A 27,382-nucleotide genomic window follows, 5' to 3' on the forward strand; every position below is an offset into this window, starting at 1 on the left:
AGTTTCAGGGAGCCGGTGGTGATTTTCTTTTATGGGCGTTAGTTCGTGGTTTAGGGGGGGGGGGGGTGCCATCATACTGGTTAAACATACCTCATTGATATGCATCTCTGTCCAAATGAAACACAATAAACTGAATACGTTTCCTTCAACTCCCAGAACCTTCCTCTTGGGCAAGCTGAATTCCGTTCAGAAGGGAGCTGCGCTGATCAAGTCTTATCTTTAACAAAGTTTGCTGAAGCAGGACACCAAAGGAGACACAAAACATCAATTGCTTTCGTCACTCTAAGTGCAGCATATGACAGTTTGGAGGCATGGACTGCTTTATAAATTATTGAAACCTGTCCCATTGAAACGGACATCAAAACTAACTTACAACATGTTCACTGGGAGGATATTTACTTTAACTACAGAAAAAGACACTAGCTGTCCAAAAGTATTGAATAATGGTTTACCACAAGGATCTGTCCTTGCTCCTCTGCTGTTTAATTTATATATATCTGATATCCCTCCAACACAGTCCAGAAAGTTTGGTTTTGCAGACGACTAGGCAATAGCTACCCAATACAGGACTTGTGAAAGAACTGAAGAAATCCGAAATTCTGATCTATGTATCTTAAGCCACTATTTCCGCAAATGGAGGGTACATTGAAACTCAAGTAAAACAGAAGTTTCATGTTTTCATCTGTCCAATAGCTTGGCACACAGAGCCCTCGATGCCTATTTTGAAAGAGACAAACTTCATTATAAAATGCACCCAAAATACTTTGGGATCATGTTAGATAGGACACTTCCTTTTAAGGATCACTTGACACGAACGTCTGCTAAGTTCAAAACCAGATACAACGTTCTTCATAAACTCTGTGGCTCTCGCTGGGGATTGTCAGGAGACACTCCTTGGGTACCAGCATTTGTTTAGTATACTCAGTAGAAGACTACAGTGCGCCTGTCTGGCTTAATAGTTCACATCTAAAAAAGATAGACGTACAACTTAACGACACCATGCGCACTCTTAGCGGGTCAATACGACCTACTCCCACATACTGACTACCTACATTGAGCCACATTCCACCTCCTGATACCAGGCGAAAGATACGAGAAGGTTGATAATAACACTGATCTTCCAATAATGGACGACGTATTCCCTGCGGAGCGAAAAAGCCTAAGATCAAGACACCTTTCATCACGGCCAGGATTACAGTGGTAACCGAATTCAATAACATCGATGAGTGGAAACGCTGCTGGTAATAAAACTGTTGCCTACAATGCTTGAAGCTGCCTTGCATCCAGAAGAAACACTGTAGACTCGACCAGCCTCGGGGAATTTGGACTATCTTGAACAGCATCCGAACGGGCCATGGACGATTGTCAGACGCTCTCTACAAGTGGGGGAAATCTTCACCACCATCGTGTGACTGTGGTGCGGAGCGACAGACGTTTGCTCATATTCCGCATGTGCCTGCAAGGGTCCTTTCGAAGATTTCCTGATAGCGATGAGTGATGTTATAAAATATATAAAAGACCTTGATATTCATGTATAGCTATTGTTATTTGTAATATTTTACGCTGGACAACTGTGCTCAAATGTTGACGTGTAGTAGTTTTATAACCTTTGTATACGTACTGTCATACGAAAAACGAATAAGTAATTATTTATTTAAAATGTACAGCACTCCCCTCAGAAACGGAAGTTAAGTTGCATTATACCTCTTGCAGCTGTGTCGGACAAATCGGGGTGTCTTCTATAGCCGTCAGGATTGGTCAGACACAGCAGCAATATTTGCGCTGCTGCCAAGAACGGATACTCCACGTTATAAATGAACTGCAACTTTTTTTTTTACTCCTCTAGCGACGAGCTACCGTACTGTGACACGTGCATGGATGGACTGTGGACATATACTTGCGAAGAATCAAAAAATTAATTACTTATGTCGACTTTTTTGGGGTGATACTTTAAACTACTCCTCTTATACTTGCGATCGTTTTTGCTACAATATGATTACGATACCACACTCTATGTGGACATCTTCAAAGAGGCCGGGTGAGTTTCTCTTCGGCAAATTTAATACTCTTTTGGCCAGCGGATTAATTTTCTTTTCTTTGTCTAAATCTGTGAGTATGTCCACTTCCAGCACATGTATGGGATAGTCGTAAATATCTAAGTGCTATCAACGTCTGGTATTAGCCGATTTCCAGAAATGCATCGTACTCTGATGCATTTTTTGCTAATATTTCTGGAGTAAATTACAAGAATAAAAAATAATGCCTGTGTTTGGAGTAGATCTAGAAGAATTTCGATACCTTTGCAGTTCGTCCATCCTGACTCAACGGCCAGCAGATCCATAAAATGCGCATTACATACACAGCGAACGACATCTACCGCGTGCTATTTTTATTATTAGGAAATGATGAAATCGAAATCCATTCGCAAAGTTATAGATGCACCCTTAATAGTGTCATCTCTACGTATAGTTGTGTTGTATTGTATTGTGTTGTATGTTAACTGGAGGCCTGGAAACGACGGAGAGGCTCCGATCACGCCGCAACTGCAGTGGCGTACAACCCCATGACGACTGCCGCAGTCCACTTCACCCCTCCGCCGCCCCACACCGAACCTAGGGACCGATGACCGTAGCAGTCTGGTCCCTTTAATCCCCCAAACCAACCAACCAACCAACACCGAACCACTCTTTCAGGGTTATTGTGCGGTTCGAACCCCAGTGCCCCCTCCCCACTCCCCCCGCACCCCACCCGTTTCACACTAGACGAGTGTAGCCCCTATGTTTGCGTGGTAGAGTAGTGTTGGTGTACGCGTACGTGGAGAACTTGCTTGCTCAGCAATCGCCGACATAGTGTAGCTGAGGCGGAATAAGGGTAACCAGCCCGCATTCGCCGAGGCAGATGGAAAGCCGCCTAAAAACCATCCACAGACTGGCCGGCTCACCGGACCTCGACACAAATCCGCCGGGCGGATTCGTGCCGGGGGCCAGGCGCTCCTTCCCAATCCGGAAATCCTTGCGTTAGATCGCACTGCTAACCGGGCAGGTCCACATATAATTACAGAAGTATTCTACAAACGACACCAATTTAATTTGCTGGCTGATAAGACTTTTCTTTTTTTCTGTTGTTTCAATATTCTTCTGCTTGTGTATTACAATGATGTTAATCAGCATTCATATCCGAAAAATCCGTCTCCGTAATTGGCAGAAGTGATACACCCTAAGGACCTGGTTCTCGACCCATGAGTACAGCATTCTTATCCTTATGGCGCAAGAAATTTTCATCATTAGTACTTGGCTGGCAATGAAACGAGAGGCAATGGTGTACAATTTACAATTAGCAAACTCTAGACCAAAGTCCGTGGTTAAAAGCAACGCCAGTCTCGATTTCTCACAGAGGCAGGACGTACGAGACTGAGGGTCGGCGCATGAGATGCTCCAGGAAGTTGCCTTGGAGCTATTTGAATCGCGATGGCTCTGTACTGGCACCGGCTCCATTTTGCCCTTTCCTTTCATTCCATGCATATTCGTAACTGTCTTCACCAGATTAGTTTGGCCACCGACAATATGGGAAAGGGAAGCGAATTTCCTGCCACTGACAACAGTTGCTGCATTAAGGTGGCGCGTGTGAGGACCGCAACTGTATGGTCGCAGGGAAACGTTAGATTAGAACACAAATAACTGTTGACAGCACAGTGAGTAACAAATGATTATTTATTAAAATAATGGGTAGAAAGATAAGTACTCAACTTCAGAGGAAGAATGGTCTTCTGCGAACTATTTGGCGAATGAGGAAAGTAGTCCCTGATTTCAGCGGTCTCTGTGGCTCATTACTATTGGTAGATGGATCGACTATTTGTAAGTCGTGTGGTGGAAGCATAATGTGGTTCCTGTTACGTGCGCCTTCTCTGAGGCGACTGATGATAACTACGATATTGCAGTGCCTCTGTTGTTCAGAAATACGGTGCTGTATTCCTTCGGACATGCGTGGTTGTCCGAAGGAACAGGCACTGACGCTACTACAGCCGTTATGATACGCATGAAATATCTTCGTTCGTGTAAGAGCAAAATTCGAGTTCGAGTCGAGGTCCGGCATAAAGTTTTCTTCTCATCACTGCATTATACAGCCAACGGTTGTTGGTATTCGCAACTGCCAATACATATCACGTTGTCATAACTACGTGGCCCCACGATGGAGACTATCCAGAAGTATGGAACCCTCTGTCGCTACGTACCGTTTCAGACGGCGAACGCAGCAATAACTAATGCCAAAACACTCCATTGCGCAGTCACACGTCACAGCCTTTCACAGGACACCAGCACGAACGCTTGACACTTTATTAAAATGGGCAGAGGAATGGAGTGCTCGTTGACTTCCTCTGGGAACTTGACGAGAACATGCATGCGGGGCTCCTACATTTTCCTACTTCTCAGTACTAATTTAGTACAGTAATGATATAAAAATAAATTACGACACACATACGCCCGTCTTTGGCGAAGGTAAATACAGCGATAATTTTACATTCCTCTTCCGTAAGTGACCTCTGTTGCAGGAAAGAGCCCCTGATGGGTAGTGCTCTAAGCACTTTCAGATAATTATGACCTTGAATATTTATGACAGTAATATGGAGAATGCAGTAAAGGAAACAAAAGAAAAATTCGGAGTAGGAACTAAAATCCATGGAGAAGAAATAAAAACTTTAGGTCGCCGATGACATTGTAATTCTGTCAGAGACAGCAAAGTACCTGGAAGGGCAGCTGAACGGAATGGACTGTGTCTTGAAAGGAGGATATAATATGAACATCAACAAAAGCAAAACGAGGATAATGGAATGTAGTTGAATTAAATCGGCTGATGCTGAGGGAATTAGATTAGGAAATAAGTCGCTTAAAGTAGCAAATGAGTTTTGCTATTTGTGGAGCAAAATAACTCACGATGGTCGAAGTAGAGAGGATATAAAATGTAGACTGGCAATGACAAAGAAAGCGTTTCTGAGGAAAAGAAATTTTTTAACATCGAGTGTCAGGAAGTTGTTTCTGAAAGTATTTGTCTGGAGTGTAGCCATGTATGGAAGTGAAACGTGGACGATAAATAGTTTAGACAAGAAGAGAGTAGAAACTTTCGAAATGTGGTGCTACAGAAGAATGCTGAAGATTAGATGGGTAGATGAAATAACAAATGAGGAGGTATTGAACAGAATTCGGTAGAAGAGAAATTTGTGGCACAACTTGACCAGAAGAAGGGATCGGTTGGTAGGACATATTCTGAGGCATCAAGGGATCACCAGTTTAGTATTGTAGGGCAGCGTGGAGGGCAAAATCGTGGAGGGAGACCAAGAGATAATTACACTAAGCAGATTCAGAGGGATGTAGGTTGCAGTAGGTACTGGGAGATGAAGAAGCTTGCACAGGACAGAGTAGCATGGAGAGCTACATCGAACCAGTCTCTGGACTGAAGACCACAACAACAACAGCAGTGGAATCGCAGGTAATTCGCCTCCTCAAACGCATGAAATCGCATTTGTTGTCCACAAAAGACTCTGATTGCGCTGAAATATCTGTGCTCAACAGGCTATGAGATGGAACTGTGATTCTGTCTATTGCAGTGACTAGGCACTGATGGAATTAATATATTTAAAATTATGAAATTTTAACAAGAAGAATAAAAACATTGTAATAAAAGTGTGTAGTTCTCATTGGTATAATAGAATTGATTGGTGAAAACTTGCTTTTATCTAAGTCAAGCCTACCCTATTCAAAATATATTGGTGTCCAGTGGGAAACGTATCGTTTGCTTAACAGGTGGAGCTGAGTGACACAGTTATTTTAATAGTTAGGCTGAATGCCGGCCCGGCCTACCTTGTAGTCGCCCAGGTTGTCGACGACGCAGGGCAGCGAGATGTCGCGGCCGAGCGCCACCGTCGCGTTCGGGATGGGCTCCACGAAGCGTGGCATCGGCGCCTCCGCCACCGCTGCAACACACGCACACCGTCTCTCTGTTAGCCTGGTCAAATTATGATTTGACCTGGGCGAAATTGCTTCACAAGCGATTAAAGTAGTGTTTAATTCAACAAACATTACCTTTCAACATATCAAAAATCAGACAAAATCGTGTCCTGGAAAAGCACCTAAAAGTCAAGTTCAAAATGACAGCAACTTTTCAAAATTATTCTATTTTTAAATGTTATCTAACGCGTTATTTTAAGGAACATTCCCTTCCTTCAGGTAAAGTTTTCTAAAAATGGCTACTGTTAGACAATTTATTGTATAAACAAGGAAAAAAATGGTACAAGAAGCACTCATTTTCTAGCGCAGAGGGGTGCTGATGGTACAAACGTGGCCAGCAATTTCCGTGGAAGCGATGTCTTCACAAGCGCTGGAAACAGAGTGCGTGTCACGCCGAAAAACACGCACTCATAAGAACAGCTTTGACATGAAAGAACAACAATCGCAATCGAAGTGTCCGTTTAGCTGAAGGATTTTTTTTTCTCAACTAACTGCTTGTTTTGTGGTACTGTTGTGGATTTTTCTTCACAATACAATCCGAAATGAGATCAGGTTACTACGAAGGTACGTATTTAATGAAACCATTAAAAATGCTGTGACAAACGCTGCGATGAATGGTCGTATATCATAAAAGGACGTAAAGAATATTTTCTGCCGGCCGGAGTGGCCTAGCGGTTCTAGGCGCTACAGTCTGGAACCGCGTGACCGCTACGATCGGAGGTTCGAATCCTGCCTCGGGCATGGATGTGTGTGATGTCCTTAGGTTAGTTAGGTTTAAGTAGTTCTAAGTTCTAGGGGACTGATGACCTCAGAAGTTAAGTCCCATAGTGCTCAGAGCCATTTGAACCATTTGAATATTTTCTGTCAGATATCCATGCTGCCGACTGCACATGCTGTGCAAACATTCGTAGTGGTAAAAATTTTCCTCAGTAATATGCACGTATCGAATAGTTATCAAAGAGGCAGAAACAAGGACCGACCAGTGAATGAAGAACATGAAGCAGCTTTGCTAAAGACATGCACTTCCCTTGAATCGGATCTCATCTGAGAAATGGCAGAGTACCTGCAAGAAAGTGAAAATACCTCAGATGTATACATCTACGAAAAATATTATGACACTTAGAAAGTATAATAATGGCAAAAACTAGGAAAATTAAACTTGAAGGATAGGTGAACAAATACTCACGTAACTAATTTACCAGTACTGTACTTTCTAATTATTTTTCATAGATGTATACACCTGAATCATAGAGAAACCGGTCGGGTACGATCATGGAGTAAAGGAATTATCAACAGATGATGCGGCTATCAAAGGTTTTTTTTACAAGATTTTAATATTTTTTTTAGTTTCTAAAAATATATCTCATGTGTATCTAAGTTGTGAATGCCAAAATGTTAAAATAGTATGTTGGAAGGAAGTGACCGAAAAGCGTTTGGTAGAAGGCAGGTGGAAAGAAAGCTTGAAAAACATTACTGTGAAACTGTTGTAACATCTTTAAATTACAAAGGTTGACACTGTAGTTTTAAAAAAGACTGCTGATGAAATTCTTAGATCTTACGACGCACATTTAAAAGACTGTGATCCTGAATATAATAAACTCAGCATAGGCTGGCTTGCTGGAATACTCATCAGTAGCACGCAACTGTAGCGAAAAGATTTCTAACGTCTCAAGATTCTCTCTAAATTCTTCTGTACTTCCTCATGGGTAGCCCCTTATAACGAACTAAGATTTACTGGAAACTTATAGACATAACCAAAATTTACGGTACCAGCTTTTTTTCAGTAATACTTTAATTAAATTTTAGCTACAAATTACGTGATTCATGTTTTCCAAACTTTTACGTTATTCATCAGTGCATTTGACCAAATTTCCCGTCTTTTCAATTCGGTACACAACATAATAATTATTTGCACATTGCTGTGAATTAATTTAGCGCTAATAAAATTAGCCTATAGGTTCTGTTTTGCATGAGATACCAAAATACCACGTATTTCAGATAATTGACACGAGATCTACACAAATAATTGTTCAGGAAAACTAGTTATTCATTAAAAATATAATTGTTGTCATACACTAGAAACAAGCTTAATTTCTAATAAGTACAATCACCCCGTAGGAGAAGCCAAATATTCAATGTCTTGAGTTCGTGGCTTATTTTGAAATCTTAAAATTTATTTTTATTTTATCTAAGGCAAACCATGCTACTAAATTTATCCTTACATTTGGTAAACTTAAAAAAGTACAGCTTCCTTCAAATTAATCGCTGTTGAAGAAACAGGAAATGTTAATATACTGTAATTTGAATCATTATGGAACATCCTAGAATGAATTGTTCCAAGATAAAGAAGAAATTGCAAGCTACAATCGGCAGTCGTACGATCGTTGCTGACGCCACATCGACCACGTAAAGTATGCGAGAAGCGCTTTTCTTTGCCTCTTTTAGTTATTTGGAAACATGTATTTGAAAAGATTTCTTCTGGTGTTTATGTATGGGATTTTATAAACTGACATTAAGGTGAGGAAGTTCGTTTTAATGTGTAAAGAATTCTCGTTTTTAAATGCTGGAATGGTAATAAGAATAAAATTCGTGAAATAAATCAGCAAATCTTCTGACAGAAGAAAAGCTTCATCAAAACCTAGACCCATCTACCACTCCTTGACATCAAAGAAATAAAAGAATTGAGCATTGAATCTGTAACCAATATCCAGACGGTATCATAGTATTCTTTCCTAATAACTGTATTATGAAGTGTTAGTAATATCGATCATTCCGATAATGTCAGAAATATACTTTAGAAGCAACGCCTATTGCTAAAGATGTATATGTTATTAACAGCATATTTTCAAAAGTATCTGTTCTGAAATAAAGCACAGGAAGGAGTACATTATGCTATCCATTCAAATTTGAATTGTTTCCAGCCGACACCTGTGATATTCTGTACCCAATGACTCCTGCCAGCTTGTCGAGAATCTTACCTGTTGGTAAGCCATAGATAAAAGCAAATTGGGTGGTGACTGATAATTGCAAGGCCCGTTGACATTGAGCGAATGTATGTTGCCCAGCACAACTTATATAAACTATGCCCACTGGTTTACGAGTTGCTATGGTTTAAATTTTACCTCGTCAAACGGATGCTTTTCCGCCCCACAGGTAAGTACAACATAACACGATGATGAGACCAGTGCCTTTTAAACTTACCTGATAGCAGTGCGCTTAGTTGCTCGTAAATAAAGTCCTATTTGTACTTCCAGCCCCTGGTCTAGTACAATGTAACGAAACTTTGCTCAGCTTCTGGTTATGGACGGGAATAATGTTCGTACACAGAATTTAAGGGCGATCTGACGTATTGTCCAATCAAACAAGGTAATATATTTGCGTATTGATACTTAAAATGTTATTGATACTTCGAGTGACTTTGATGCAGTTCGTGTACGTAACAAGGTTGCGTTGTCAACACGCACATGTAGATTATAAAACGTTCCTGACCGCCAGGTTAGTCTGAGAATCATGGAAGTCCCAAAACACAATTCATATCAGTTAAATATTGTTACCAGATAAAACATAGCTATTCAGTTCTCTTCTCTGACGCAGTCTATTCTTGCTGTTGACTCGGATTGAAGACATCTTAAGATACTAATTAACACACTGTTCTCAATTATCATTCGGGACCTTGGACGCAAACAGTATAAATGAACTCTCATCAAAGTTAGTTTCAATTATTTGACTAATGCAAGGCGGAATATACCCCTACGGTGCGCTAATGAGACGACACGTTAGTGACACTTTTTCTCTTCTGTTCAACGTAGATCAGAAACAATACAAATTTTCAATATTATGCAATTGTTTTTGTCGTGTTGAAGACATAATGTAATTTTTATGTGGTGCAAACTGCCAGCATTCGGAGAGACGCAACCAATTTCACAGATTTTCGCGCTCAAGTTGCCACGTAATCGTGACTTATTTAGTTTCATAATTAAAAGAAATACGTTGATCGAAATATTTTGCAACCTCATTATGGAAATGTGTAAAGTGTACCTAAGGAAAGCAATGTGGATGTCTTGGACAGTTTTATATTTAAAATGATTTGTCATTGAAACAGGAATGACCCTAGACGTCAATCAGTTGGCTCTGCACATCCACAGGGGCGCTTTCAACTGAAATGGTAAACGTTCTCGAGAAGAGATTAAAAGAGATGTAAGATTGACAGTGTCCTCAAAACCTTTATAGAACTGTCATTATAATTTTTGATTGGCCATGATGAATTCTTCAAACTTCGCGCTTCCTTTAATGCTAATGGGCTTCGGGAACTAGACAGTGTTTCTCAGAATGTGTCCCTTCTATAACGCGATTTTATTTTTAAATTAATCCCCATAAAATCAGAAAGAAGTTGTTTCTCACCTTTCATTGTCTTACAGTGGACAGCGTGCACTCAAGTCCACTTAAAACGCTATCCATTCCGGATGTTCTAATTTTGGTCCCTGGACTCCTTTTTCGGTTATAAATTCAACAATAACGAGTTTTAAATTGAAAAATCGTCCCAGGCATGCCCTTTGTCTTAACTAATATGCTTTGTAGAAATATATATAAACCCTCCATACTTTTTCTTCGCTTCCATCTACTGTTACTAGCAATAATGGAATAATTTGTTCGATTTCATAAATTTCACCATCCATTCTACCAATTTCTTCATGTGCTACATGGCTGCAAATTTAGCGCAAAGTATTTCTTGTCCTACTGAGCAATGGATCCAGTTTGTCGATCGTTGTAATGTGTTTGATCTTTCACTGTCAATTAAATCTTTAAATTCTTTCTGCATTGTATCGTAATATAGTTTCATAGCAAATTTAAGGTATCCGTCGCTTGTGCGACAGCGTTATAAATACTGAGAATTCTCACCCTTCTCTTCTGTCATTCCCCATCATTTGGAAAGGCTTGTCACGGTACGTCACTGCACTACCTCTTTTTGTGCAAACATTCATTGATCGTGTGAACGTACTTTATAAAACGAACAAACAGCGAAGGGAAAACTGCGCTGACACCACGATTCTGCCAAACTGAAGAGTGTCGTACCGACCGAAAAATGTCATACAGCAGTATTAAGTGGAACGTCGCGCTGATCCGATTACTTCCACGAAGGAACGAGCAAAGCCGAGACAGGCCGAACCGTGGCTCGCAGGCGGCCTACACACTTGGCCCGCGTGAAGTCTGATCCTAATTTACAGAACGAAACAGAGGAGTTATCGAGTTAATGAATTTCTCAGGTTTGCTGCTGTCCAGTGTGTCCACAAAGAATAATGTATCATTCGTTGTCTTCTAACACAGCTCAAGAACAGTGGTCATAAAAAGACCATAAGCGGCAATGACTCTATACAAGCATGATGCCTTGTCAGTGACAGTCGATTTCAAACTCCACAAGAATTGCAGGAAATGTGTTCTTTGTAATATTTTTCACAGCAGCACCCTAAGCCGCACACCTTCAGTGAGTGAAACAACACAGAAACTGTACATTAGTTAACTGAAGGCGTGTGGTATGGTTCGATGAGGCGCGATTTTTTTTTTTTTTTCAAATGTCGCAAGGCATAAAGTGGACCGACGACACTGTGGGCTCTTAACCCGCAGCGTGTGGAGGGTGTGGTTCGAGACGGAGAGGATTCCATGATGTTTTGAGTGGTGTTTTAGGTATCATGAATTCGGCCCACTCATTCATGCTACTGTGAACATGAACCTGGATCTTTATTTAATATTCCTGGTGAAAAAGTGTCGCTCTTTCGTATAGATATTCATAACGAGAGCAATGTGGGCACTCCTGTCTCCCATGATAACAGCCCTGTTCATTTGCTCACCACACTGAGGTCGTTATATAGGCTGCACACTATGTCACGTGCTATTTGCCTGATATTGGCTGAGGGTGACAATTTTTTGTTCGGTGTGCTTATACTGAATAAGGCATGGTGATCTTGGAAGTTTATTCTGAACCTGGTATTGAAGAGGAAATGAGGAACTTGGGAGTTTTTCAAAGAATCATGTCAATCTTATAAGTATAAAAAGATAAACTGTATCTCATATTAAACACGTACACAACCTGACCAACAGTGACACAGACGTGTTTGATATTAAATAGACAGCAGTCCACCAAATTGTTATTGCATAAGAAAGTGATCCGATTATCGTTTTTTATAAATGAAAACAGACATAGTACGAAGAGAAACTGCGTGGCAGATTAAAACTGTGTGCCAAACCGGGACTCAAACTCGGGACTTTAGCCGTTCGCGGACAACCATTCTACTAACTGAGTTATCTAAGCACGACTCACGACCTGTCCTCACAGCTTTACTTCTGCCAGGATCTCTTTTCCCACCTCCCACTCTTGACAGAAGTTCTCTTCGGAAACTTGCAGGTGAACTTTGGGCAGCTCAGTTGGTAGAGCATATGCACACGAAAGGCAAATGTCTCAGGTTTGACTTCCGGGACCCTAAACACTAATGGTTCAAATGGCTCTAAGCACTATGGGACTCAACTGCTGTGGTCATTAGTCCCCTAGAACTTAGAACTACTTAAACCTAACTAACCTAAGGACATCACACACATCCATGCCCGAGGCAGGATTCGAACCTGCGACCGTAGCAGTCGCACGGTTCCGGACTGCGCGCCTAGAACCGCGAGACCACCGCGGCCGGCCCTAAACACTAATCTTCTTCAGTGTATTTCATAGTAAGCCTACACACTCACTGCTGCCGGCAGTGCTGAAAGCTTTCTGTAATGATGAGAAAAATCGAAAGCACATTTTTATGTCCTCGTGTAAGGGGTAACAGAGGTTTAGGGGCCGTAGACTACTGATGCGAACCTGGATCTCAAAACGATATAAAAAAAAAAAAAATTCAAATGGCTTTGACCACTATGGGACTCAACGTCTGAGATCATCTGTCCCCATAAAACTTAGAACTACTTAAACCTAACTAACCTAGAGACATCACACACATCCATGCCCGAGGCAGGGTTCGAACCTGCGACAGTAGCGGTCTCGCGGCTCCAGACTGTAGCGCCTAGAACCGAAGGCCAGATGAAAAGTCAGGTCAGACATTAACATAGTACCATGACAGAGCAGGAGCAGAAAAAAAACACAGATGTGCCTGTAGCTTTCTGAGACCACTATGCAAGTATGAGCTTACCGGAGTGTTCACAACAACCGATACAGTAATTTTCCTCTTGAAGTTCTCAGATACAGAATTGAGTGACATCTTCTCGCAGAAAAGAATCTATGACATCAGTAGCAAATTGCTGGTTACATCTAATTTTAAGAGCCAGATTGAGAGAGGGGGCGACAATTCAGACAAAAAAGCCAATGAGCGATGAAAGTCATTCCGGATACTAAAGAAAAAAGTATGACTATTGATGTCCGAGATGCTTACAAGTTTCTTGGGTCAGGTGGGTCAGGATGCTAACAAGAAGCATTTGCCGTCTTAACTAGCTTATCATATAAATATTACAGGAAAGTGTAGGAAAATATCGACAGGCAGAGTAAGAGAAGCTTACTTACGATGAACAGCAGCAGACGAGAAAATTCATGGAAATTCAGCTGTACACATGGCAGACTTATGTCTGTACTCGATTCTCAAAAATCATTTTCAATCGCCCGTAGTCTACGCATGAACATCAGAGGAGCTCTGTTGACACCATCCAAACGGAGCAGTTTTTCCTGAGCCTCTTTTCATACACGTACCGGCGTGCCTGGTTCAGGAAACAACACAATGACGTGCACGTCATATACGTTGCAAATCCGCTGTGTGAAAGTAAATTGGTGCACTATTTTATGAAAAGGCAATCACTTGTTTGCTTTAGACTTACGTACTATGCATTGTTGCATTGTTCGTGATTTGTTTGGTTTTCTAGCGGACGGCCAAGCTTGTTCGGCGTTTTTAGCTACATACACACCCAGACTGCTGAGCTGCTCTATATAATACACGTTGTACTGCTTGATTTGATTGTTTTATATTTAAAACTTTCTGTGTCAAATGTACATAAACTGTTTTAACATTCCAAAATGTTTGCGTATTCGGCCGCCATGAATGTCCGTTGCAGTTTATGTGTATTATTATTTTAATGTAACCGGACTTACGTATATTATCAGCTCATGGAAAGCTTGCGTTACCCGTATATACGTGGAATTTTTCTATGTATACCAATGTAGCACTTTATGCTCGGTGAAAACGAGGAAAGACACTAGATCAACAGGATATTGTAACAGATACAGGAGAGAACGGCGATAATTATGGAAGGCTAGCTTAGCGCCCTCAACAACGCTCGCGTAGACTGTGTAGTCTGCTCAGATTTTTTATTTTTGTTTTTCCTTAATCGAATTTTCATTTGTTCACAAATTACAGATTCATATAAACTTTTCATGTTAATTAAGGCCATAGAAACGTGGTCGTTTCCGAATGCACTTCTGATCAAAAAGCGATTCTGGTAGCTGGAGTCGGAGACCTTTTTTAATTCTGCCTTTGAGTTCTTGTGATTTTTCCATAAAATTTTCATCACCTAACATATATATCTTTAGAAGTGTATACTAGTTTTCACATATTTAGCTTTAAATATATTTAAATATAAGCAAATATTTTCATAAAAAATTTCATTCCCTATTTCGCCACTTTAGGGGTTGAATTTCAGAAAACACTGAAAAACTTTTTTTTTATTTCCAGACGTGAAGTCAAATACAAATGTTCAGAGATTTCATTTCAAACATTAATGAAATATTTCTGTAAAAACTTTCATGCCCTATTTTACCCTCTTACGAGTCGAATTTGCAAAAACCTTGAAACACGAAGAAGTCAAATACCAATTTTCATAGATGTAACTTTAAAAATGCTTTATTAGCTCTTAAACAGTGACTATTTTTTTAAAAAAACCTTTACCCGTTATATCACCTCCATAGGGATTAAATTCCCAAAAATGTGGAAACATTTATTTCTTCATTTCTCACCGAGAAGAGAAATAACAATTTTCGTAGTTGTAGCTTCCAACTTGTGTTAATACTGACATATTTAAAAAAAACCTTTCATCCCCTATTTCATCCAGCCAGGAGTAGAATTTCTAGTTCCCCTTCTCAAACGGCGCCTGCAGCTCAAGGTGAACACCGTCTCCAATTTTGAAGTTCCTATCTTTAGCGGTTTTGGATAGAGTCAGTCAGTCAGTCCGTCGGTAGGTCAGTACATTTCCTTTTATATACTGAGATTTATAACAGGTTATGAAAGAAGAATTGACAATATTAGGTGTCAATCCAAATAATTTTGTGATTTTTGAGCACACTCGTACTGCAACAGTTTTTAAAAAGTTCAGAAATTTGTATTTCAACATCGATTATTGGCAGAGTGCCACAACCAACACGTAAGGATAATCAATTACGCCGTAAGAGAGTTGACATAAACGTTTCCCAGTTATATTTAAAAGGGAGGAAGAGAGATTAGAGTCTTATCATCTGATGACGATGAAATCATGTGAGAGGAATTACGTACGGTAATATCCCATTTTGAGATGTGAGCAGAATAGTGTTGTCACATTCAGTATCTTGACGTACATAGCGTGTTACTCGTAAAGTGAATGCTGCACTTGCTGCTATACGGTAAGACAGTCTGCGACATTTACTAAAATCTCAAGTACGTGCCAGCGTGCAATCGTTTCAGGGATGCTGACATCCAACGACACAATAATTAACTAAGTTTCAATAAGTATTCTTTCTTAAGGAAGGAAACCAGAGAAAGTAGTGACGTTGAACACTGAGGTCGGGACCGAACTCAACATTCTAACTCATCCCAAAGAGATTCTTTTGGGTTTAGGTTGGACCTCAGGGCAGACCAGCCCATTTCAGAATCGATATTGTCCACAAACCACTCTCTCATACCCTGCAGCGACAAAGAAACTGTTATAGGCATGCGTATTCAACTACAGAGATGTGTAAACAGGCAGAATACGGTACTGCGGTCGGCAACGCCTGTATAAGACAACAAGTGTCTGGCGCAACTGTTAGACCGCTACTGCTGCTACAGTGGCAGCTTATCAAGATTTAAGAGTGTTTGGACGTGGTATTAAAGTCGGCGTACGAGCGATGGGACACTGCATCTCCGGGGTAGCGATGAAGTGGAGATTTTCCCGTACGACCATTTCACGAGTGTGCCGTGAATATAAGGGATCCGATAAGCCATCAGATCTCCGACATCGCTGCGTCTAGAAAAAGATCATGCAGGAACGGGACCAACGACCACTAAAGAGAATCGCTCAACGTGACAGAAGTGCAATCCTTCGGCAAATTGCTGCAGATTTCATTGCTGCGCCGTCAACAAGTATCAGCGTGCGAACCATACAACGAACCCTCATCGATATGGGCTTTCGGAGCCGAAGGCCCACTCTTACACCATTGGTGGCTGCAAGACACAAAGCTGAAACCCTCGCCTGGGCCCATCAACGCCGCCGTTGGACTATTGATGATTGAAAACATGGCGCCTGGTCGGAAGAGCGTCGTTTAAAAGTGTATTGAGCGGATGGACGTATACGGGCATGGGGACAGCTTCATGAATCCATGGACCCTGCACGACAGCTGGGGACTATTCAAGCTGGTGGAGACTGTAATGGTGTGGAGCGTTTGCAATGGCGCTGAGCACTATGGGACTTAACATCTATGGTCATCAGTCCCCTAGAACTTAGAACTACTTAAACCTAAGTAACCTAAGGACAGCACACAACACCCAGCCATCACGAGGCAGAGAAAATCCCTGACCCCGCCGGGAATCGAACCCGGGAACCCGGGCGTGGGAAGCGAGAACGCTACCGCACGACCACGAGATGAGGGCGGAGCGTTTGCAGTTGGAGTGATATGGGACGTCTGATACGTCTAGATACGACTCTGAAAGGTGACACGTACGTAAGCATCCTGTCTGATCACCTGCATCCATTCAAGTCCATTGTGCGTTCCGACGGACTTGGGCAGTTCCAGCAGGACAATGCGAACCCAATAAGTCCAGAACTGCTACAGAGTGGCTCCAATAACACTCTTCCGAGTTTAATCACTTCCACTGGCGACCGAACTCCCGACACATGTTCATTATTAAGCACATGTGGGATACCTTGCAACGAGCTGTTCATAAGAGATTTCCACCCCCTCGTACTCTTACGGATTTATGGACCACCCGGCAGGGCTCATGGTGTCAATCGCCTCCAGCACTACTTCGGGCATTAGTCGAGTCCATGCCACGTCGTGTTGCTATACTTCTGCGTTCTCGCAGGGGCCCTACACAATATTAAGCAGGTGTACAATTTTCTTTGGCTCTTCAGTGTATATGCCGTTTTATGGCAGGGTGCATTGTCGTTCTGAGACAAAGATCGTCATCGAACCGTTCGTTTCCTGTACGCAGTACACAGTGCTGTAAAATGTGTTCATATCCTTTCACATTAAATGTTTTCTTAAGCACAATAGGTAGACCACACACTAAAACGGAAAACAATCCCATACCGTAAAACCACCTCGTCCATACTTCACTGTTGCTACTACAAATGACGGCTGCTAGCATTCTCCACACATACGCCAAACCCAAAATCTTCCATCGGATTCCCACAGGGTATAGCGTGACTTATTACTCCGAATTAATTGTTTATAGCCATCCACTGTCCAGTGGGATCGATCTTTACACCATCTCAAGCGTCGCATAGCACTGATTACAGAATTATGTTGCTTATGAGACGTTCCTCGACTATCGTACCGCAAAAATTGTACTTGTCTAAGCGGAGTGGTTGTAGTATATGGACTGCTGTATAACATTTTGGAAGTGATGAGTGATTCCTTCTGTTGATTTCATGTGAGTTTTTACAATAATGTTCCGCAATGCCCTACGACCTCTGTCCGTCAGTATACGAGGGCTCTCCAGAAAGTAAGTTCCGATCGGTCACGAAATGGAAACTACTGTAAAAATCCTATTAAGATTTGCACAGATGCGTTGGTCAGTGTCTGTAGAACGCCCGTCGATCGCGTCACATCGCTCTTTTCAGTTCTGAGCGCACAGTGAACACATAAATACACTCCTGGAAATGGAAAAAAGAACACATTGACACCGGTGTGTCAGACCCACCATACTTGCTCCGAACACTGCGAGAGGGCTGTACAAGCAATGATCACACGCACGGCACAGCGGACACGCCAGGAACCGCGGTGTTGGCCGTCGAATGGCGCTAGCTGCGCAGCATTTGTGCACCGCCGCCGTCAGTGTCAGCCAGTTTGCCGTGGCATACGGAGCTCCATCGCAGTCTTTAACACTGGTAGCATGCCGCGACAGCGTGGACGTGAACCGTATGTGCAGTTGACGGACTTTGAGCGAGGGCGTATAGTGGGCATGCGGGAGGCCGGGTGGACGTACCGCCGAATTGCTCAACACGTGGGGCGTGAGGTCTCCACAGTACATCGATGTTGTCGCCAGCGGTCGGCGGAAGGTGCACGTCCCCGTCGACCTGGGACCGGACCGCAGCGACGCACGGATGCACGCCAAGACCATAGGATCCTACGCAGAGCCGTAGGGGACCGCACCGCCACTTCCCAGCAAATTAGGGACACTGTTGCTCCTGGGGTATCGGCGAGGACCATTCGCAACCGTCTCCATGAAGCTGGGCTACGGTCCCGCACACCGTTAGGCCGTCTTCCGCTCACGCCCCAACATCGTGCAGCCCGCCTCCAGTGGTGTCGCGACAGGCGTGAATGGAGGGACGAATGGAGACGTGTCGTCTTCAGCGATGAGAGTCGCTTCTGCCTTGGTGTCAATGATGGTCGTATGCGTGTTTGGCGCCGTGCAGGTGAGCGCCACAATCAGGACTGCATACGACCGAGGCACACAGTGCCAACACCCGGCATCATGGTGTGGGGAGCGATCTCCTACACTGGCCGTACACCTCTGGTGATCGTCGAGGGGACACTGAATAGTGCACGGTACATCCAAACCGTCATCGAACCCATCGTTCTACCATTCCTAGACCGGCAAGGGAACTTGCTGTTCCAACAGGACAATGCACGTCCGCATGTATCCCGTACCACCCAACGTGCTCTAGAAGGTGTAAGTCAACTACCCTGGCCAGCAAGATCTCCGGATCTGTCCCCCATTGAGCATGTTTGGGACTGGATGAAGCGTCGTCTCACGCGGTCTGCACATCCAGCACGAACGCTGGTCCAACTGAGGCGCCAGGTGGAAATGGCATGGCAAGCCGTTCCACAGGACTACATCCAGCATCTCTACGATCGTCTCCATGGGAGAATAGCAGCTTGCATTGCTGCGAAAGGTGGATATACACTGTACTAGTGCCGACATTGTGCATGCTCTGTTGCCTGTGTCTATGTGCCTGTGGTTCTGTCAGTGTGATCATGTGATGTATCTGACCCCAGGAATGTGTCAATAAAGTTTCCCCTTCCTGGGACAATGAATTCACGGTGTTCTTATTTCAATTTCCAGGAGTGTATATCTAGAAAATGGTGTCTCCCGCCAAGTACGATGGCCTAGGGATAAATTTCGCCTGAAGCTCTGCAGCCCACATAACACAACTGTCACGCCGTTCCTTCTTCATGACAATTCTCAGCTGCACTCTGCAGGGGCAATGAAGATCCTCCTATAGCGTTTTTAGTGAGAAGTGTTCGATCACTCGCAATACAGACCGCGGTTGACATCCTGAGTCTCATCTCTGCTCGCACGAACTGCTGACTATGAAGACAACATTCTGGCACAGACAACGAGCTGCAGACCTGCGTAGAGAATTAGCGGGAAGCACTGGCGGTTGCCGTCTATGACAAGGGCATTGAAAATTGGTACAACGCCAGTAGTAGTGCCCATTTTGCGGACGATCGGAACTTACTTTCTGGATAGCCCTCGTATGAGGAAATGCCTGGTCTTGTCTTAGCTGTGGTTGCTCCTTCGCGATTCCAACTCACAGTCACACTACCGAAAGTCGACTTGAGAATCTTTAGAAGGGTTTAAATATCCCTCATGGGTTTGTTATTCGGGTGGCATCGAACGACTAGTCCACGTTCGAAGTCACCGACCTACGGCGATCGACCCACTATGCTGTTACGGTTTCTCTACTAACAACGCAATAATCTCCGTCTCCTTTTGTACTGTGAGTGCACCTCTCGTGGCATCTAGCGGTCAGTTCCGCATCACAGAGGGTTGTCCGGATACTTTTGATCGTAGTGTGTACTTTACCGTCAGAGATCGCAAACTCATCACCTTCATACTGACTGATGCAGTAGCATTTAAAAAGAACACTGTGCCTAGAACAACGTATAGCTTGAAGAAGGAACTATTGCGGAGAAAGTTCCACTGAGAATTTCTGAAGAAACGTATTAATGCATTGATCAACAGTACTTTTGTTGGTCAGAGAAGTAAAGATGGTCGAAAGGCATACTACATTGTGACAGCACAATGGAATGGAATACTAAATGGATTCAGATGCAGAGCCCGTTTTGCAAGACCATATAAGAGAATGCTAAGGACGAATGACCGTTATAGGTGCTTTGAAAATAAAAGAAATGAAAAGAGTTTACAAGGAACAACTACATAAAATGACAGTGGAACACGGAATCAGCATTATAATGTGCATCAGAGATTAAACGTCCAGGAAACGTCTATCAGAAACTCTCCCTGGGACGGTCAAGTAGCATCTTTTGCTGTAGAATCCCCATGAGAGAGATGACAGCGGACGGGAACGATGTGACAGAACGTCTGCTGGGTATCTTTCTCTTAGCAGACCGCAACAAATGTGACGACAAGGAACGGGCTATAGTGACGAGGGCAGCATACAATCTACTGGTGACTGGTTGGCCCATTTTTTGCGTGATTGTAGTACATACTTAAAGGTAATCAGTGTTGCTTCTCACACGTTTTGGAGAAATCCAGGTTGAATGTTTTGTGAACTGCTGAACTGCGCTCGAGAGCGCCACCCATCGAACAGCGGCGCTACCCCACCGGCTTTGTCCTCACACCACAAGTCTGCTCGGTATCGCGTAAGAGTCCTTTTATCTGATCTTCTACCGAACACTCATGTGATGAATATTCAGTTGTCATTGAAGGTTCTAGTAATTCTTCCATTTCAGAAACGCACTAAAGAGATCTTTACCGTGCGAAATAAGTAACAAGCGTCCTGAGGGCTTATCACTTCTGATATCGAACTGAAGTGGTCTGCCACACAGCACCTAGGAATGCAGGAAACCACTACGTATACCACGAAAAGGGGACAAAAATGCTTCCTATTGATGCTCCAAAAGCAATTCCAATATTGCGCACATTATTAGAGGCAGGTACCGTTCGGTGCCAGCTGAAAAATGTTCCTATCGGAACACAAAGAAGGTGCATATGCTCCTGTTCAGTAGTCTGACTGAAAAGTGTAGTACCATCTGCCTCATTCTACGAGGGGCGTTTGAAAAGTCCGTTCAAAGTCCGAGAGATGGCACCACTAGCGCATATAGAGGTTATGTTTAGTTAGTGGCATCTTTAGAGAGAAGGCACACCAAGTTTCAGCCATATTGGTCTATTTCTTGTGTTTGGCATTCGTGTGAATCCAGAAAGTCGTGTGATTATCAAAAAATGGACGAAAAAGAATTTCGTGTGGTAATTAAACATTACTTTATGAAAGGTAAAACGCCTCAGGAAACTAAAGAGAAGCTTGATAAATATTACGGTGACTCTGCACCTTCAATTAGAACTGTTTATAAGTGGTTTCAAAGTTTTCAGAGTGGCTGCTGAACGTTCTGGACGCCCTGGGGAGGTTACGACTCCAGAAATCATTGATAAAATCCATGATATGGTGATGGATGACAGAGGAGTAAAGGTGTGTGAGATTGCTAGTGCTGTGGGCATCTCGAATGAACGGGTACATAATATTTTGCATAAACATTTGGACATGAGAAAGCTATCCGCAAGATGGGTTCTTCGATTGCTGACGCTTGACCAAAAACGGAATCGTGTGAAGTTTTGCAAGGATGGTTTGCAGCTGTTCAGGAAGAATCCGCAGGACTTCAAGTGTCGTTTCGTCACTGTGGATGAAACATGGATACATTACTATACTCCTGAGACCAATCTAAACATTGGGTTACCAAGGGAGAATCTGCACCAAAAAAGGCGAAGACCATTCCTTCGGCCGGAAAGGTTATGGCGACTGTCTTTTGAGATTCGCAAGGGATAATCCTCATCGACTATCTGCAAAAGAGTAAACGTTTATAGGTGCGTGTTATTAATCGTTATTCGACCGTTTGAAAACCGAGCTGCAAGAAAAACGCCGATGATTGGACCACAAAATGTCCTTTTCCATCACGACAATGCACCAGCATTCACTTCAGCAGTTGTGGTGGCAAAATTAATAGAAACAGGATTCCAACTCGTTTCACATCCCCCCTATTCTCCAGACTTGACTCTGTCGGACTACTATTTGCTTCCCAATTTGAAGAAATGGCTGGTGGGATAAAGACTTTATTCAAACGAGGAGGTGACTGCAGCAACTAATAGCTATTTTTCAGAATTGGACAATTCCTGTTATTCGGAAGGGATCGACAAATTAGAACAGCGTTGGACGAAGTGTATAAGTGTAAAAGGAGATTATGTCGAAAAATAAAAATGTTTACACCAAATATGTAAGTAGTTTTTATTTTTTCACGGACTTTTCAAACGCCTCTCGTACATTCCTCTACACCTTTAAAAAATTTCTTATTTATTTTGGCATGCGAACATATTCGCGCTCTTTTCAACGATCGGCTCACTATCACTCCAGCAAGCTCACCTAACTAGCTCTCTCATATGCACTAGCCCATTGCTGTAAGTCGTTCATATCCATCCACTCCCATTTGCCCATTCTCAGTCATTCATCCAGCCCTACTCATTGTCATAATGTCCTTGTGTCGCTCTGTCTCTCAGTGTCTCCCATCTCACAGCCATAGTCTCCTTCGTTCTGTCCTACTTCTACTGTCATCTCTCACTGTCACACTCTCCCTCGTGCCCTCTCTTGCTGCTACTGTCTCATTCGTTCCTTCTCACTGCCACTATCTCTCTCCTACTCGTTATCATTGTCTTAAACTCTCTCTTTCATTATCTTTGGCTCTCAGTCACTTCCGCTTTTTCCTTCTCTTTGTTTCTCTCCTGTTGGCACTGCCTCCACCACTCTTTTCCTAGCACCGTTCTGTCACTGTCAACTATGTTCCGCTGCCACCATCTCTATCTCTCCAACTGGCATTGTCTCCTTCGCTCTTTCTATGCCACCACAACTGTCTATTATCCTCTAGTAATTATTACTTTTACATCTCTTTCTCACAGCCACTATGCGTTTCTCTCTCAGCACAATCAGCTTCACAGCTCATGCCTCCAAGTTGCTGACAATAATAACATACAGAAGAAAGGGAAAGAAAATTGATGACCTTTTATATGACGATCAGTTTGACCTTCGGAACGTTAAAGGCACCAGAGAGTCAGTTGTGACGTTGCAGTTGATAATAAAAGCAAGACTGAAGAAAAATCAAGACAAATTGACGGGATTTGTCGATCCACAAAAGCATTTAACAATGTAAAAGGGTGCAATATATTAGAAAACTGCGAGTAAATTAGATGGAAGCTGGGACGTAAGACGGGTAATATATAATGTGTATAAGAACCAAAGGGAGGGGGGGGGGGGGGGGGGGGGAATAAGATCAGAAGATCAAGAACGAAGTGCTTGGGGTATAAGATAGGGATGTAGTCGTTAGCCCCTACTGTTCAATTTATAGATCGAAGAAGCAATGATGGAAATAAAAGAAAGGCCCTGGAGTGGGAGTAAAATTCAAAGTGACAGGATATCACTGATAAGATTTTCTGATGACCCAGCTATCCTCAGTGAAAGTGGAGAAGAATTACAGGATGCTCTGAAACAGGGAGAAGTTTTACAACACTCTACAAAGAACATAACGAAATCTTACGACTAAAAATTTTAAGTAAATCCAGTTTCGAATCACATATCGTGAGCAATCTGTTGGTGACAACAATTAAAATCTTTCTGTACTACACATTGCTGAGAAATGTTGCAGATGGTTTCCTTGAACAATTAGAAACTTACATTCAAAAGTAAAATCAACTTAAAAATCTTTAACGAATAAACTGTACCAATTCAAACGTTTTTCTTCCAGAATTTCCAAGACACCCCAGCACCAAAACACAAAAATGGACAATAATAAGACATATTCATCCTGCTGCATAAATTATATTCTCCTAGTCATGTAACGACTACGGCATTCTGTAAGTCATTCACTCTTTAATTACACGGTAATTTTCCCACTATTTGTTTATCTTTTGTATAACTTTTAATTCATTACATGTATATTGCCAATATAAGAACGAACCTGCAGCTAGCAAGTTTCACTGAAATATACACTCCTGGAAATTGAAATAAGAACACCTTGAATTCATTGTCCCAGGAAGGGGAAACTTTATTGACACATTCCTGGGGTCAGATACATCACATGATCACACTGACAGAACCACAGGCACATAGCCACAGGCAACAGAGCATGTTTCACTGAAATATACACTCCTGGAAATTGAAATAAGAACACCTTGAATTCATTGTCCCAGGAAGGGGAAAATTTATTGACACATTCCTGGGGTCAGATACATCACATGATCACACTGACAGAACCACAGGCACATAGCCACAGGCAACAGAGCATGCACAATGTCGGCACTAGTACAGTGTATATCCACCATTCGCAGCAATGCAAGCTGCTATTCTCCCATGGAGACGATCGTAGAGATGCTGGATGTAGTCCTGTGGAACGGCTTGCCATGCCATTTCCACCTGGCGCCTTAGTTGGACCAGCGTTCGTGCTGGACGTGCAGACCGCGTGAGACGACGCTTCATCCAGTCCCAAACATGCTCAATGGGGGACAGATCCGGAGATCTTGCTGGCCAGGGTAGTTGACTTACATCTTCTAGAGCACGTTGGGTGGCACGGGATACATGCGGACGTGCATTGTCCTGTTGGAACAGCCAGTTCCCTTGCCGGTCTAGGAATGGTAGAACGATGGGTTCGATGACGGTTTGGATGTACCGTGCACTATTCAGTGTCCCCTCGACGATCACCAGAGGTGTACGGCCAGTGTAGGAGATCGCTCCCCACACCATGATGCCGGGTGTTGGCCCTGTGTGCCTTGGTCGTATGCAGTCCTGATTGTGGCGCTCACCAGCACGGCGCCAAACACGCATACGACCATCATTGGCACCAAGGCAGAAGCGACTCTCATCGCTGAAGACGACACGTCGCCATTCGTCCCTCCATTCACGCCTGTCGCGACACCACTGGAGGCGGGCTGCACGATGTTGGGGCGTGAGAGGAAGACGGCCTAACGGTGTGCGGGACCGTAGCCCAGCTTCATGGAGACGGTTGCGAATGGTCCTCGCCGATACCCCAGGAGCAACAGTGTCCCTAATTTGCTGGGAAGTGGCGGTGCGGTCCCCTACGGCACTGCGTAGGATCCTACGGTCTTGGCGTGCATCCGTGCGTCGCTGCGGTCCGGTCCCAGGTCGACGGGCAAATGCTGTTGAGCAATTCGGTGGTACGTCCACCCGGCCTCCCGCAAGCCCACTATACGCCCTCGCTCAAAGTCCGTCAACTGCACATACGGTTCACGTCCATGCTGTCGCGGCATGCTACCAGTGTTAAAGACTGCGATGGAGCTCCGTATGCCACGGCAAACTGGCTGACACTGACGGCGGCGGTGCACAAATGCTGCGCAGCTAGCGCCATTCGACGGCCAACACCGCGGTTCCCGGTGTGTCCGCTGTGCCGTGCGTGTGATCATTGCTTGTACAGCCCTCTCGCAGTGTCCGGAGCAAGTATGGTGGGTCTGACACACCGGTGTCAATGTGTTCTTTTTTCCATTTCCAGGAGTGTATTATTTGCACATGTAATATTTATGCTGTAGTTCAATGCACCTCAGGCCAAAGGTCATACTGCAGCGAAGTGTTATATCTTCCTATTCATATTCTTTGAAATAACATTTAGTGTTTACCTTCTGTGAATAAGTGTGAAACCATGTGCAGTTATACAGTAAGTACATTTGTCTTCATTATCTTACAATGTACGTTAAGTGAATGGGTTTGCTATGGATTTCACGATGCAGTGCGCTGGAAGTCCCTAAAACATTACAATATTTCCATTTCATAAACCTTTCGCTACCGACAACTAAATTTCCACCTTTTTCGCCAGCAGTACAATCACAGTACCTAGGTACACTTCGTCCACGATATAGTGTTCCTGTAACACCTCTATCTGATAGTGAGCCTGGAATGGCTGGAAAACTACTTAGTGGTACAGTAAGTCTTATCTAAAATCCAGAAAAGCTTCTATAAAAATCGTCAATTTAAATCACAGTTGAAGTTCGTCACCCATAATCGACATATTGAAAGAACAGGAATATCAGTCTAATGAGTACAGAATATGGACTGAGAGTAAATCGAAGAAAATCAACAGTAATGGGGGTCAACAAGTAGACAAAGTTAATAAATTCTCCTACCTAGGCAGCAAAATAATCCTTGATGGACGGAGTGAGGAGGGGATAAAGAGCAGTGTAGTAGTAGCGAAAAGGGCGTTCCTGGCCAGCAGAAGTTGACTAGTATCAAACATATGTGTTAATTTGAGGAAGAAATTTCTGAGAATGTACGTTAGAAGGACAAATTTGTATAGTAGAGAAACATGGACAGAACAGAAGAGAACAGAGGTAGCTGAGATGTGGCGCTACAGAAGAATGTTGAAAATTAGATGAAGTGATAAGGTAAAAATGAGGAGGCTCTGCGCAGAATAGGCGAGGTAAGGACTTTATGGGGAACACTGACAAGAAGAAGGGGCAGAATGTCAGGGAATCTGCTAAAAGATATGGGAGTAACCTCCATGTCACTAGAGGGTGACGAAGAGGGTAAAAACTGTAAAGGAAGACAGAGACTGAAACACGTCCCGCAAGTAATTTAGGTTGTAGGCTGTAAGTGCTACTATGAGATGAAGAGTTCGGGACAGGAGAGGAATTTCCGGCGGGCCGCATCACAGCAGTCAGAAGACTGATGAGTCAAACAGTAACATGTTCGCAGGCCAAAATATTTTGAGAGAATTTTAAATGTGCCGACGATGGTAGGAGGAGGCAACTGGTACCCCACTTTCCAGTCAGTCTTTTAAACAGAAGCATATTCGCCTTTTTGTTCTCTGCTGGTTTCTTTCTTTCCCCTTCCACAGCAGGGTACGGCACTCATACGAAACTGAAACAAAGCAAAACTAGTTTCACACGGTAGACCGAATTTTACAAGCACAACAACTTTGCACACGCTGCAGTATTACAACAAGGCGTTCCCAG

General features: G+C 43.2%; 1 protein-coding gene across 1 annotated transcript in view; it reads right to left on the reverse strand.

Annotated features, from left to right (window-relative positions):
• LOC126302399 (lachesin-like) overlaps positions 1 to 27,382 on the reverse strand; it is a 1,147,869-nt gene that overhangs the window by 443,218 nt on the left and 677,269 nt on the right. The window contains exon 2 of the mRNA XM_049991738.1: positions 5,856 to 5,968. Coding sequence (XP_049847695.1) covers positions 5,856 to 5,968 — 113 coding nt within the window. The remainder of the gene's footprint in view (positions 1 to 5,855; positions 5,969 to 27,382) is intronic.

This window comes from Schistocerca gregaria, chromosome 1, assembly GCF_023897955.1.
Source record: "Schistocerca gregaria isolate iqSchGreg1 chromosome 1, iqSchGreg1.2, whole genome shotgun sequence".
Taxonomy (NCBI): Eukaryota; Metazoa; Arthropoda; class Insecta; order Orthoptera; family Acrididae; genus Schistocerca; species Schistocerca gregaria.